General features: G+C 40.5%; 2 protein-coding genes across 3 annotated transcripts in view; one reads left to right on the top strand and one right to left on the bottom strand.

The window, feature by feature from the left end:
* LOC120553161 (lymphoid-restricted membrane protein) overlaps positions 1-8476 on the bottom strand; it is a 34776-nt gene extending 26300 nt beyond the window's left edge. The window contains 11 exon segments of the mRNA XM_039791260.1: positions 528-587; positions 863-919; positions 1174-1251; positions 1452-1502; positions 2005-2122; positions 2212-2370; positions 2797-2872; positions 2998-3056; positions 5000-5180; positions 6370-6480; positions 7804-8476. Coding sequence (XP_039647194.1) covers positions 528-587; positions 863-919; positions 1174-1251; positions 1452-1502; positions 2005-2122; positions 2212-2370; positions 2797-2872; positions 2998-3056; positions 5000-5180; positions 6370-6480; positions 7804-8476 — 1623 coding nt within the window.
* Positions 8477-10296: 1820 nt separating this feature from the next.
* Positions 10297-15352, top strand: part of bcat1 (branched chain amino-acid transaminase 1, cytosolic) — an 11763-nt gene continuing 6707 nt past the window's right edge. The window contains exons 1-8 of one of the 2 annotated variants that reach the window (XM_039791267.1): positions 10297-10377; positions 11141-11197; positions 13142-13336; positions 13816-13926; positions 14118-14237; positions 14347-14507; positions 14812-14954; positions 15243-15328. In XM_039791267.1, coding sequence (XP_039647201.1) covers positions 11168-11197; positions 13142-13336; positions 13816-13926; positions 14118-14237; positions 14347-14507; positions 14812-14954; positions 15243-15328 — 846 coding nt within the window. In that variant the 5' untranslated portion in view covers positions 10297-10377; positions 11141-11167. The other variant, XM_039791268.1, reaches the window with a different exon arrangement.

Here is a 15352-nt window from a genome sequence, read left to right as displayed (position 1 = left end):
GACACCCATGCTGATGATTGTACCAACGCACTGGACAAAGCAGAGGGTTGTCTGTAAAGTGAAAAAGCTGACATGGCAAAATTGATGTTTTGCCTGTGTTAACTTAGAATATCACATTTAGCTTTAAACATTTGGGTATTTTCCCCAAATAGTTCCAAAACATTTTGGAAAATAAAATGACTACCTGAAGTTCATGGCCAGTATTTCTAATCCTATTCAAGTGTCACTGATCCGTAATTAGTAGACATCTGATACGCTTTCTTCTGGGACTTTCAAATCTCATTTACCATGAGGATTTGCCATTGCTTCCATAGATTTTCTGCAAACTCATTTCAGCTAAGAAGCAGTGGAAGTAGAGCAAATGGTTCATACGGAGCATATAAAATGGCTGCGTTGGCATTAGGCGAAGCGAGCCAAGAGATCAGAGACAAGTGAAAGCAGTGCACGAGCATCTGGGAGAAACTTGTGGGGGCTGTTGATGCGTAGAAACTGAAATAACAACAAGATGTGAAGTGCAACACACTGACCTCTGTGATAGAGGAGTATTCCTCCACTGCCGACTTAAGCTCACTTATCTGTCTGCTCTTCTGTAAAAGGAGATAAATGACACGAGGAGTTTTGGAGAGAAAAGAGGACAAGAACAAGTTCCTTTCACCCAGATTTTATGATTATATATTTTTTAACTTATCAGCAACAAAATTGGTAGCTGAAGTGATTTTTTTTATTTTTTTTTTTAAAACAAGGTTTGGCACTGAACCAGTGTTAGCTAAATGGATTCAAGGGATGTTATGTAGAGAAACATCAGAACTGTCACAAGCTTTACAGCGAGAGCAAAATGGATAATATAACACAAGGCACTGACCTCTAGCATCACAGCTTCCTTTTCACTGAGGACAGCATCAAACGATTGAATTTGCACCTGAGGACAGGGTAAGGGAAATTATATAACAAAGAAAAACTCAGTACAATGGGTAGCATGGTCAACATAGTATTACTAATGTGCCTAAGACAGATTTACAATTTAAAAAGGTAATTTTGTGAGGAAGGAAAGCGGCTATACACACAAAATGCCAGATGGCAAGAAAAAAAGAAGAAGAGAAGGACACACTGTACACATGTAATAACGCAGAGTAAAATCTAAAAATGATAATGGCCAGATAGTACAAAAGGTACCTGAAGCTCAGTGTTAATGTCACACAGCTGTGTAAGTCTCTTCTGAAGCTCGTCCATCTCCACGGTAACCTTGAAGTTCTGGGGAGCCATCAGAGAGGAGTTAGGGCAGCAGGTCACATGCTTTTATGAACAGACTTACAGTATAGCAATATACTATGTGTAAGAGAGATATATATATATATATATATATGAATGGGTGAGCACTACTGATTCCCTGTGAAGTCAGGTCATTGATTTTACAGTCAACTCCTCAAAGTTATCTTCGGACAGTGAAGTACCTCTTCCTGAAGAAAAGCAATCTTGGCAATGAGACTCTGGTTCTCTCTCTCCTGAAAAGAAGAAAAATAAAATAAAAAAAATAAAATCAATAGCAACTACGCAAACGCCTGCTCATTCCTACATTTTCTCTTCCATTATATTCCGACAGCTTAACTCGAACGTTAGAAAGAAATTCTATCTAAAATGATATTGTAAAATCTGTGAAAGACTATGTTGTTCAATAATTTTGTCATTTATTAAATTAAATGTAATCTGGGATGTGGAATTTATTTTTATTATTTTTTTAAAAATCGTGCTAAACATTTTCTAAATTGAATGGTAGGTTACGTTTATGAGGTTTACCTTCATACATTCTACGGCTGGCATGGCTCTATTTTCCAGCTTTGGAAGACTATGTTGAACTTCAGGCATGTTCTTTTTTTATGCTTTGACTTTTAGTCAGCAGTGCAGTACACTTCAGCTGGAACTGTCTAAACATAGTGTAGGGGAAGAAACCCTTGTAACAAAGACACTTTTATAGATCATCTTTGTACTGCCTGATTGTTGACTGACCACATGTTTGCTGTGTGCGGAGGCACGAGCTCTGCCTTCCTCTGTGCAGCTCAGACTGGCCTTCATCTCCTCCACCTCCTCGTTCAGCATCTTCTCTTTCTGGGCCAGCTGCTGGTTGCTGTGCAAGAGGATAAAGGAATGAAGTCAACAAACCACAGCGTGCTAAAATAAATCTGTGCCGTGCACTTGCATGAAAGTACATCTTACACCCTGGCCTGATTGCGGAGGTCCTCATTCTCCTCTGCTAGCTTCTGGTTGCTGTCTTCCATGGCCTCCACCACCTGCTTCAGCTTCTTCACCTCCTCCTGGAACTTTTGGTTGCTCATCTGGAGGTCGGCAACACAACACACCAGCTCAGAGGTCTCGCTGAGAGGAGAAACAGAAACAGAAACACACACACACACACACACACACACACACACACACACACACACACACACACACACACACACACACACACACACACACACACACACACACACACACACACACACACACACACACACACACACACACACACACACACACACACACACACACCCAAAAGTCATTATTCTACTGAGGAAATAGTCCCTATGAAAACTGTTAACAGTGTGGCCGCCCATACTCAACCCCCAATCTCATTTGACCACAGCTCCCCCTCCTCACAAATCACAATTTAACCCCTGCGCATGGGCCAATGCAACTTAGGTTTATACATCAAAGCACGATACATTCAAATAAAAAAGTTATAGTATTGCTTTTTTTACACAAACATGTACGTTCTCTTACAAATTCACACACATCACTTACAATTCTGCTCTGGATGCCTCCCCTCCAAAGGCCTCCAAGCTTCCTGAGGTCATATTGAGCAACACGGACCTCTTGGCTAAAACACACACAGATCCAACACACACAAAAATTAATAAAGCTTGAGGCGTCATCAAAATCAGATGTGTGTACAATGCAAGGAAAAGAGACGCGAACATACGAGTGATTACAATGCACACTCACCAGACAGGCTGTCTCGGAGTTTGACTGAGTCCTGAGTGGCGTCATCTGTCGACTCTTGCCTGAGATACAACAGAGGAAACCCAATATTAAAATGTGCAAGATTGATTATTTTCACAATCTTTTTTTAGGATGTAGCAGTCATGCACTAAGTTGTTTTTTTGTTGACCCCTGAAAACATGACTGAAGGGACTTGTTGAACCGTTTGCTGTGTTCCTGGCACACTGAGCACCAAAAACAGTCTCTGCTCAGTCTGAAACTCTTCTTCTACTTTATGTAGAAACAGACACTGGACGTACTGCAAAGAGTGCTTGCTGGCTGGTGCACAGTCCTTATTCATTTGACAATTATGCTAATGTTTGGCCAGCACCACACATTTACATAAGCATGCCTTCACCCACAGTTGTTGCAGGGAATCTTTGGTCTAGTCAGTAACAAGATTGGACCTCTATCGTAGCAGTTACAGTCCTTTAAAGTATCTAAGTCTTTAGATTTATTTACAGCCAACACATCAGGCCATTTTTTTTTTTTTTCTTTTCTTCTTATCATAAAATGCATCATCTCTCTCGGGTATGCATGTCAAAATATGACCACTTGCATAAGAGATAAATGAATATAGTATAATATCAAATATTTTGACTTTCGGTTTCAATCCACCATCTGAGTCATAGCACACTAGACCAGAGATGTCAAATGCACATTTCATATAGACCTGACAGAGTCCATAATGACGCAGAGCTGCCTCCGAGACAAAAGACACCCTGGTAAATGTAGATGCACACAGCTCAAACTATTGGGGGGGGGGGGAGAACATTCTCACCAGTAATCGCTCATCTGACGCATAAGCCGCCTACACAATATCTACTTGCATAACTCAAACTCAATATATGAGTGAGTCTTCCCTGAAAGGCTAAAAAGAAACCACAGTGCTGGTAGAGATGGCGCAAGCCGTCTTCGCCTTTTTCAAGCCACGTTAAAGAGGTTGGAAACTCTGAAACTACAAATGTGTAGAAGGAAAGAGCAAAGGTGGAGCAAATTGAGCAAATAATTAGTCATAGTGCTGATCTTCATCAGAAAATTAGCCAACACAAATCATTTTATTGATAATTATTTTTAACCAATATATATTTTGCGATTTCTTTTTTAAGCTCTTTATCTTGTGTATTATTCAACAAATACAAGCAATAAATAATTGTATAGTCTGACCAACAAAATATTACATAGATCAGAAAAGAAATCTTGTTTTAACATGTTTTTTAGCACGATCAAAAACTCAAAATAACAAAGTGAAACCTGGTCATAATTGCCCTTTAAGTTGCAAAAACGGCATCTCCCCTTTAATTCCCCATTCACGTTCACAAAATATGAAACAAATTACTGCATAAACTATTTATAGTCCATGGCTATAAAATCCACCTCTGAAACTGGGCCAGGACTACAACTTTTTTCACAGTTTGTATTTGTTTTTTCCAACGTTATAAATTGTAAAATTGTTCTTCTACACATTTTCAGCGCTTATTTCTACGTCCTATATTTTCTGATATAAAACAAAATTTGAAAACGGGTCGATTTGACCCAAAGTCAACACAAGGGTTAAGTAAAATTTTTTAAAATTTCTAAAAAAAATTAAAATAAAAAAATAAAAAATAGATGATCTTCCAACTGTCACACCTACAATTTAAAATAGGTACTCTAGCAAGACAAAACCCTGAACAGAAGATATTGTGCCAGCAATAAGAGGATATTTTATCCAACAATTAATCCACTATTGATTTTTGACTGTCTTTTGACAGCCTAAAAGAGCTCTTCCAAACTGCAATTACAGAACAGCACTGCTGGACATGGATTCAGGGTTCGGCTCACAGCCACTTCAGTTGGATGAATACTTTCAAAAGCTTGACTTCAGAAGTTTCAGGACATTCACTTACTAAAAGGTCCCCCCCCCCCCTAAAAAATAAATCCCATTTTTAATTAAATAATCTTTATAATGTCCGCTTTTCAGTACCCGTTGTTGCGGCAGTCATCAATCCACTCCTTCATGACGGCGTGGTAAGTATCCAGGTCAATGGAGACGTCTTTTTGTTCTGGATCGAGCATGTTGCAAAGGTCCTCTAGACCGCTGTCTTGTGAGCTGCGACTGGTCGTGTGCCGCAGGTAGTCCACAATGTGAGACACGTACACTTTACCTGGGAGAGGACAGTAACACAGAGACAAAAAATATTCTCTTATCGTTGGATACGTTGACCCCATTAGAACCGATGGTTAATATATTACTCCTAAATCTTTTTGTCTTTGTTCAGTTAGAGGTAAAGGCAGCAAAAGCAGTAACCATTAACTTTTTTTTTTTGCAGTTGGTTTCACACATTTGTCAATGCTGACTTGACTTCTTAAAAAAGGTCTTCAGCCTTTACATAGTTATCACAACAGTAGTCTGAACTGTGGACTAGTTTCGATGACCACATCTTCCAAAATTCATACCCTTCTCACTAAAAACTCAACCACTGGCAAAGCTCCATGTACTGTATCTTCTACTATCTTCACATCTTTATATATGGGACTATTTTCCCGAAACTGTTAAGTTTAATATACAACACAACACAAAGCTGAATTAGACAGAAATCTGATATACTTTCACAGCAAGGCTGCTTAACCACAAATAAAGTTTAACAAAAGGTAAATCCGACCAATCATGGCTGATTCCCATTTTAACTGAAGACCTACACAATTATTTGTATTTTATTTTTCGATTTCATCTATGAAAAAAGGGATATTGTTATGAAATTATTTTTTACATTAAAATAGACCTGAAGAGGATTGAGGTAGATAGAAAAAAAAAAAAAAAAAAAAAAGACTTCACCTGAACAGCACAAACAGAAGAGACTGAAACGTAGGATGCAATCACATGCAGAGGTGAAAGAAAACAAAAAAATAAATAAAAAAGGTAATCTTCCTCTTCAAAAATGGTTAGAAAATGCTGAAAATCAGGCACTAAAAATTACAAACACCAAATACCATGTCCTCTGTACTTCTTTAAATAAACCATATACCATACCTCTGCTGCACAAGATGGTTCACTCCAGAAAACACATTTAAAATGTCAAGAAAACATTCTGAACTGATGAGAAAACTTAAGGATGCTGAAATAAAAGCAAGAGATTGTGTTGCCAATGCTAGGAGGCACAAGAGGAAGACACAATGCTGATACTGTGTGACTGTTGGGATCAGAGGGAATTACTTCTGTCTTTTACACGGAAAAACACACTGGATATACTATACTCAATGGGACAATGACAAGTATTAATTCATCATTAGGCGGTAATATTCAGCTTGCTGGAAGAAAACGCGGGCCCCAAACATGAATGACTCTGTGCGTACCTCGGCGCTGGGTGTCACAGGCATGGAAGATGGTATCAAGCAGATTCTCCTCGCAGATTAGGCTGATTTCTGCCATATTCTCCTTCCTGTTTTCAGAAGCCACTGAGGATCCTGAGCACAAATATGCAACACAAAACACACCAAACACAGAGTGTATTGAGTTGCGTACAGTAGTAAAGCAAGCACATGATACATTTTTCACAAGACACAGCAACGACTGTCGCAGTGTGATGGCCAGACACACTATGTGTTATGTTACATAAGGCAAGTTAGTTTGGAGCTACAAATAATAACTAGCCACTGGACCCCCCATTAACAATTGTTCTTCCCCTCTCTGGGCAATGCAGTTTTTTCCATGCTGCATTGATTCAACATGTTTTAATTTAAAAGTATGGAACATTTAAGCAAAAATATCTGAAATAATGTAGGTTTTTAACTAGATATTGACACAAAAAAAAGACTTAAAGTAGTATTTCACCATTGGAAAGAGAGTCTTCTCATACAACTGTATGCAGTAGAATGGCAAAAAAAAATTTAAATTGGTGCCACATTACAAGAGAAAAGAAGCTCTGATATTCCCTTATGCTTAAAAAGGGTAGAAAACCTACAACTACCAGAATGCACTGTGCCACACCGGACCAATAAACGCTCCCGCTGGTGGGTGACGTATGTATTAACACAGAATGGCGGCTGGCTGGTAATGTTCAATCTCGTATAACAGTTAAATCTGAGTTCGGTTTTAAGTTTAAGAAACAGTCGGTAGTTCAAACAACAGGCCTGTGAGTACACAGACCTTGGCACAGAAAAGACAGAACCCAACGGCCCTTATCAATTCTGCATACAAAAAAGGAGAAACACAGATGCCTAGTGCTTTCCCCTGAAGTTATGAAGCCCTTTGAAAATTGCTTTTTTTCTATTTTTTTTTTAATTTGTATGACTAACCTTTTAAAAAGGTAGCTGAATTTTCCTTCTTTTTAGTATTACTATTTTGCAGTTACTACCAGATTCTATACTAAGTAAATCTATACTTGGAGTAATAAAAACCTTCCTTTCCTCCCAAGACACAAAACCTCCAGTCAACAACCTTATACTTATGTCCAGGAATCATCATGTCAAGCATTCCTCACTGATGCCATTATTACAGAAGCTTAGATCAAATAATCCATTTTGTTACACAAATAAATCTTAACCCAAGGTCCTCCTATACGCTTTTCCAAATGCTTTCAACCACATCTCACACTCCTTATCAGTGGATGGATTTTGCTCAGCAGATATAAAAACTCCATCTGTTGATGAAGACCATTATGTTTCTCTGAAAGCTCTGTATCAAGCTACGGTTTCCAAGGTCAAGAATGCACTTTCATGCTCAATCTGTTTAGTGTTCACTGCAGGTAACCCGGCTAAAACAAGCTGCACATCCAATCCACTTCCTACCTCCGTCTCCCATGGACAGTCTTTTCACAACCAGAGCTGGGTAGGGCAGCTCATACTCTGTCGAGTTCCCCGTGTCCCCTGAGCAGAATTTGAGGTCGTAGGAGAGGGTGCTTTGGTTTGGGGTGAAGGTACGACACAAAGGTGGGCTCCTGCTCGCCCGCTCGCTCCCGGGCTGCACCGACTGGTGCCCTCGTGTGAATGTAAAGTAAGGGGAGTCTTTGGACTGGCCCGCGGGAGTCGAACAATACCTCTGCCATGTCTTAACTTGTCTTAAATCACTCCCGTCAGCACCTCTCCTCTCGCCCAGAGTGCTAGTGATGGTGTATGTGACGTTAGTTGGCGTGGCGGGGTTGCATGCTGGGGTGGAAGGGGTGGACATGGGGACAGAGGGACCCAGGCTGCTCCTCTGGGAAGCTGCAGAGCTCGGCATACCCATCCCTCTCCCCTTCTCCTTAACCCCCTCGTCTCTGTGGAGGGTCCCTTTCTTCAGGATGTTTTCCAGGTTGTGCCTGAGGCCACTCTGTGGACTGTCGTAATTGCTGGAGGAGAGTTTGGGAATCTGGAAAGGTGAATTGGGCTCTCGGTCACCACGCCACTGAATAGTCTGCAGTTTGCGGCAGATGCTGTCCACGGGATTGTGACGACGATTGGGCTGGGGCGTGCAATAGTCCATGCTGCTGATGGCAGGGCTGGCATGCTGGCTTCCTGGCTAGAGGAGAGGCTGACGACTGAGGACAGAGAAGCAGAACATATTTAGTTTAATTGCACGTCAAGTCAGTAAAACGGAGGCAAACGAACATAGACATGTAAAAGACTTGAGACTGCTCGTAGAGGACCTACACTGTGCAGCATAACACTATGATGTACCACTGGATAAATGGCACATTTAGTCTTTAGGACTGGTTTTCTCTGGTTGGACTAACTGCAGGGTTAGAGGCAGAAAATGAGCAGGTAGAAATGCAGCGTGAAAACACATAAATGCCAGGCATACAGAGATAATTGGGATTATGGAGTAGCCGGATATAAAAAAAAAAAAGACAGCTATGGTATGATACAAACCACCCAATGCCAAATAGTTTTTAGTTCCAAGATTCTGTGGAAATCATACAGTTCTTGTTTTTTAACTTTAAGACAAGCAGGAGCCAAGAAAGGACTGAACAAAGGAAGAAGATGGAGAAGAAAGAAAAGGAGGGATAGATGGGGAATCAAATTGTAACCTCCCTAAACCACACACACAGCTTAATAAAGAGTCCAAATATGTTATTGTTCATGCCAACCAGTCCGCAATATTTTAGATTTTCAATCGTGCCTTCCTAATGTGAAAAGATTAAAAGATAATGTGTTAAAATTTAAAGCATCACCTATAGGTAAGTATCCTTACAGTAGACTTCAGGTGTGCAAACGAGCAAAAATAATTCAAGTTTGCTTACGAACTTCAAGCGCAATTAGCATTTATTATAGTAAATTTATCATTTTCTCTCATACAACTCGAGCTGAAATTAACAAAAATGTAACTGGGTATGCAATTAATTTCATTACAGTAAATGTGCAGGATAAGCTGCTCTTTGACAATAAAAAAAGCAAAACAAATGCGTCTGGCTTCGACAGCTAGGGTTGGTCGAATATGTTTTTAAAGATTCGTCAGCGACTCGAGCGCAAATTTATCTCCATGCGAACACACGCACCTGCTCTGACCACCAAGTCAAAAACAAACACCTTTTGTCTTTCTTTCTCAAACAGCCTTTGGTTGTTACCTCGTAAAAGCTTGCAGGAGCAAATATCCACGACGAAATGTTTGGCCAACTGTCACACAGGGAGCACGCGCACAGGTAGTTTGAAGCTCAGCGCTCGAGACAGAAAGAGTTAAAAAAAAAAAAAAAAAATACTAAATGGGTGTTCACGAATCTAAAAGTAATCCAGCACCCCCTCCCTGCGGCTTGAAGGGGACACAACACCCAATATAACAGGCTACGGGAGGCAAAATTACGAATCCCACTATGGTCACGCCAAGACCCGCCCTACGAAGCAGCTTGATTGGTTGGGGTTAGGCATTTGACCTCGAGTGGTTAAGGTTAGGGTTAGGGGATTGGTCAGGGGATAGGACCATTACATGGAAGCGTGGACGCCTGGCCAATAGTAGTGTGTGAATGCTATTGAAGGGCGGGTTTTGGCGTGTCCAAAATGGGAAAAACGTTATATGTATGGTGGGATTGTCTAGTTTTGAAAAAGTGCAATAAATGAAAACTTTTTGTCCCTAAGCAGTTTGTTCCCCCTTTTTTGTGTCTCAAATACAACTTTCTAATTCCACAGCCCAGCTCACCCATAAAGTTCCATATTACATTGAAATCAAATAAACAAAGACAAAACAAAAAAGAAAGCAAGAAAGTCCCTATTACACATGGATAATGGCATTGAGCCAAGTTCCGTGTCTCTACGTCAGGGCTGTTGCAAAATTAATTGGGTTCATTTGCATTTTTGGTGTCATGACAACACCGTAATGGGACTGGCTTCAACCTGAGCAAGCAGTAAGCGGTTTAACGGTGAAGGTGCACAGACGTCTCTCCTGCTCTGAAGGTAACTTATCCTACAATATCGACTCCTATAATTACTGTAGCCTGCGTGTTCGCGGATGCTGGGGATACATATTGGTGACGCAGGTTGTGCTTTAATCTGGCAGCAAGTATATACACAATACTAATAGCCTTTATTAAAACAGACTTATTACTAATGTTTTTGGACAGAATACTTGAAGTTCCTATGTTGCCGATTATCATGCAGTGTCACCTCTTTTTAGCCTATATGTAATTCTATGGCCTATGTAATCTGTGAAAGCCAATCATGCAGTCATTCTATCACCAGGCTGTTTCTGTTTACATTTTCTTATTTTCTTTTTTCAAAAATCATAGAAAAAGAGCTATAATGATATAATTCAAGGACCCCATTTTTTTGGAATAGAATAAGTAAAAATTAGAATGTTCGACTTCCACATTGAGCTGAAACTTGATGACTGTTATGCCTTAGATAATTACCAAAATGTAAATACTCATAGAGTACCAGATATCATATAGGGTCTATACAGCAGTTATATCGATTTATGAAGAAGAATAAGTTTGCAATATGTTGTGAGGAAATATGTAAACTCTGAATAAGTAACTGAATCTTAAGTTTATTACTCAAACTGACCAAAACTGGCTCTGCTGAATAGACACAATCCAGTTCATAACCCCCCTGCTTGTTTAGTAGTGAATACATATTTTGATTTCGTTTTTGAAGAAAAAAGAAAACATTTGAAGTCTGTTTATATTGTCAACATATTTTTTGTTGTTGTTGTTTCCAGGGAAGCAGCTACATTTCTACCATCTCAATGGCTGACAAAATAACACCAAGCTTTAAGGTATTGAAACAAGTGATTCAATTGTCTTGTGGCTGTTTGGTTTGTGGAACGCATATGCTAAATGTAGGTGTTAGTAAAGGCTGCTGTCTAAATGCCATTATAATTAAAGAGCACCTACCCTCAGTAGCTGCTCCAGCTGCATCATCTTGATGATTCCTTGGCTTCCTGACACTTAAGAATCCCCTCTGGTGCTCCACATAGAAGATATTCCAGCACTGCTTCTTGTCCTCATGTTGCAATGAGCAGCACCGTAAGACCGTAAGAGCCTCAGTAATCCAGCAGTGTTCTTACTGTGAAAAAAAAAAAAAATTTATCCAATGGATATTCCAGCGCATGGAAAAAAGTCCCCTTTCTGTCAACCTAAGTGAACCTTTTCTAAACCGTGTAATTTAGCTGATTTGTCGCCATTTATTTATTTTTTTAGGGGAAGGACACGACCAGTGTCCACTCCTGTACCTGTCCTCCTCTTCCTTGCTCAGCAGAATCCACTTTCCCAGCTCACGCTAAGTAGCTGGAGCTTTGCTTGTTTTCTGACCCTGAATGCTTGAGCAGTAGACAGCAGGATCAGGTACAGATTAGGGTGGACATGTGCAGACAGACACACACACACACACACACACACACACACACACACACACAAGGATGAGTGTTGACTTTGGTTTGGAGAATGCAGATAAATAGTAACAGAGAAGACATGCTTTTAAAAAGGAACATTAAATGAATGAAGATGCTATTATGTATATGGGAATTTTATGTAATACTAAAAAGAGAATCAGAGACAATGAGAAAAAAATGAAGTACAGTGGAAAACAATGCAGTACTCTGATCACTTTCACACGGTGTTGTACTGTTGTCGCCCCTGACACGTTCCAGTAATCTAGGATTATTGTGCAAGCTACCTTCTGCACCTGGAAGGAGAGGACACAGAGTCAGCCTAATCCTAGACAATTGGAACAGACACGTAACTGATTGGCATACCAGGAAGACATGTCTCTTTACTGTAAAACAATGACTCAGCCTGGAATAGCAGGAAAGAACAGAACAGCAATTGTTCTATTACACATGCTGGTATTTTCCAACCTGCTTTTCTTGCAACATCATAAAGGTAGTCAGGAAGACATAATGAACAAAGAGACTGACAAGTTTTACATCTCAAAATAATTTAAATTTATATTTTTAATTATCTAAATTTACTATTGCAATTTTCTTTTACTATTATTTAACTATTTACATGTCTATAGGATGTTGTGTTGAACTCAGATCCAAGCCCTCTCAATGCTAATATAATGCTATTCTGCTCTGTCTTACTATGATGTTTGACCTCTGCATGGGTTAGTTTAGAAAGATATACATATAGCACCCTGGTTTCAGTTACAGTTCCTTTCTTTGTCTCATTACTGTCTCACTGGTCTGGTGTCTGGTTTTCCAGCACTGAGGTGTGTGGCGTGAGAACCGTGACTAATGTTGCATGAGTTATCCCATCACACTGTCAATGTTACAGCAACCTCTGCTGGCCAATCACAGATTGTAAGGAAAAACAACATGGAATAACAGAATAACAGGCAACAAGTTGAATGTTTTTTTTGGACTCTAACTCCTTGAGTGAAAACTACACTTGGCAGTCACAGTGCAGCAATTCCCATCAAGACGCACATTTTGATGTGATGTTTGTCATGCAGTTGTGTGTTGCAATCGAGTGGGACGAAGGAAGAAGGAAGAAGGAAGAAGGAAGAAGTCTGACGAGTAACAATCGCTGTTTCCCTATGCTTTGCTTAGAAGGCGCACTGAAGTGTTAAAAATGATACATTTTTGGGTTTGGTTGATAACCATCTGTGGAGATCGTGCCAAAGTAAACATAGTTATGTGTTCCTGTGTTTTATGTTACATGGACACCTTTTCCTTAAATGTCACTATTTTCTCTGCTGTTGTGTTATATGTAACCAGGCAGCTGACCTGGTTATCGAGCTGTCCTCCACTCTAAAGCCCAAACCGAACGTGATTCCCTTCGGGACCGTCTTCACTGACCACATGCTGACCGTAGAGTGGAATGCGAGTGAGGGCTGGCAGGCTCCGCTCATCAAGCCCTTTGGGAACCTGTCTCTCCACCCGGCCACTTCGTCACTACATTACGCCATACAGGTATGCCGAGCAGGAAGCATTCAAACTTCTAAAATGGATTTGACATGTCCTCTCTTGTTACATTATGTCAGGAGACTGACTTGACCTGATTTGACAATTTGATTTCCAGGAATTTTAGCAACCTGGTGCCACATGGTGGGTATTTTACCAGCTAATTCCAGTGTTGCGACACCGCTTTGACTAAATAAATAAATAATTTTCGATTCCTTCACCCGAATTGTATTCCAGACAGCATGGAGAGGGTTTTGAAACAGCATGTAGACCTGCACTGCTTTATTTTATGGGCCTGTAACTTCCTGATCATTTCCTAATTTCCGTATATGTTTATGAACAGAAATTTCCTCTCCTTAAATAAAATTAGAAGAAGAAAAAATCTTTATCATGTAAGGCGGAATTAGAATAGGGTATGGGTGGTTGAACTCATGGCCTCAGTATTTGTAAAACCTTAACTATGACCCCTGATCTTCTCTTCTCACCAGCTGTATGAAGGGTTGAAGGCATACCGTGGGGATGACAACCAACTGCGCTTCTTCAGACCCATGCTCAACTTGAAACGCATGTCCAACACCGCTAAGAGAGCGTGTTTACCTGTAAGATGGAGGAATGAGATGGATGGATGAATGGAAGAAATGATTACCTTCCAACTTTCCACTTCTGATATTTCATCTAAGTGCCATAGCTACCCTCTTTTCTGTTCTTTACTTGTGTTTTCTGTTCTCCCACTCCACCTCTACTCCACTCTCCTTATCTTTCTCTTTCTCCACCTCTCTCCTTCCTCTAGGCCTTTGATGAGTCAGAGTTTCTGGAGTGTATCAAGCGACTGGTAGAGACTGACCAGGACTGGGTTCCTCACTCAGACTCAGGCAGTCTCTACATCAGACCAACATTTATTGCCACTGAGGTAAGGAGGATAGTGATGTGCTTCAAAAATATGTGGAGGCAGAATGTGTATTCTATTTAATTAAATGACATATAAAATACATTGCTATGTGTTTATGTGTCCACGGTAGCCCGCTCTGGGTCTAAGGAAGCCTGGCAGTGCCTTGCTCTATGTGATCTTGTGTCAAGTGGGCTCTTACTTCAAGAACAAGGCAGGGCCCCTGTCCATGTGGGCCGACCCGAAGTACACACGGGCCTGGAAAGGAGGAACTGGAGATTGCAAGATGGGAGGGTAAGTAGCCGCATACTGTGAGCATGTTTTAGTTTTTATTCACTGATAATCCATCAATGCACTCAACCATGGTTGTGTAAGGAGCAGACATATCAAGCTTTTGACAGTTCTGCCCCAATAAAAATACAAAATATTGTCTTGAATTCAAAGATGTAAAGCTTTGACAAACAGTTCTCTCTCTCTCTCTCTCTCTCTCTCACTCTAACACACACACACACACACACACACACACACACACTCAAAGTTGCTTGTAGCAACTGTAACTGCAAAAAATTCAATTGTTTGTCGCTTTGGATTTCGGCAGGAACTATGGCTGTTCCTTGTTCCCCCAGTATGAAGCAGAGGAGCACGGGTGTCAGCAGGCGCTGTGGCTGTACGGAGAGGACCACCAGATCACTGAAGCAGGCACTATGAACCTCTTCCTGCACTGGATCAATGAGGATGGAGGTTAGTGGCACTACCAGAACCCGACTCGACCGATCACATTTTTGTGCTGTAGGTGAAGGGGTCTAAAGGGGTTGTTGGTTCAACTTCCGTAATGCACCATAAATGCAAACGATGTTCCCACTCTGGTGTGCTTTGGACACTTCATGTTTTACAGATTTGTCACTACAACATAATTGCATCTTCAGTAATCCATTTCTTTTTTCTTTTTTTTTTATTCCAGCTTGCCTTAAAAGTTTTTTGTTTTTTGTTGTTGTTCTATTTATTAATTACAGTAATTGTTTTGTTCAGAGGAGGAACTTGCAACTCCACCTTTGGACGGCCTCATACTCCCAGGTGTGACCCGACTGAGTGTCCTGGAACTGACCAGGAAATGGGTAAGAAAAACAAAAACCATAAAG

This window comes from Perca fluviatilis, chromosome 23, assembly GCF_010015445.1.
Source record: "Perca fluviatilis chromosome 23, GENO_Pfluv_1.0, whole genome shotgun sequence".
NCBI lineage: Eukaryota > Metazoa > Chordata > Actinopteri > Perciformes > Percidae > Perca > Perca fluviatilis.
The sequence above is the reverse complement of the archived record's forward strand: the minus strand, read 5'-3'. Positions and strand labels throughout refer to the sequence as shown.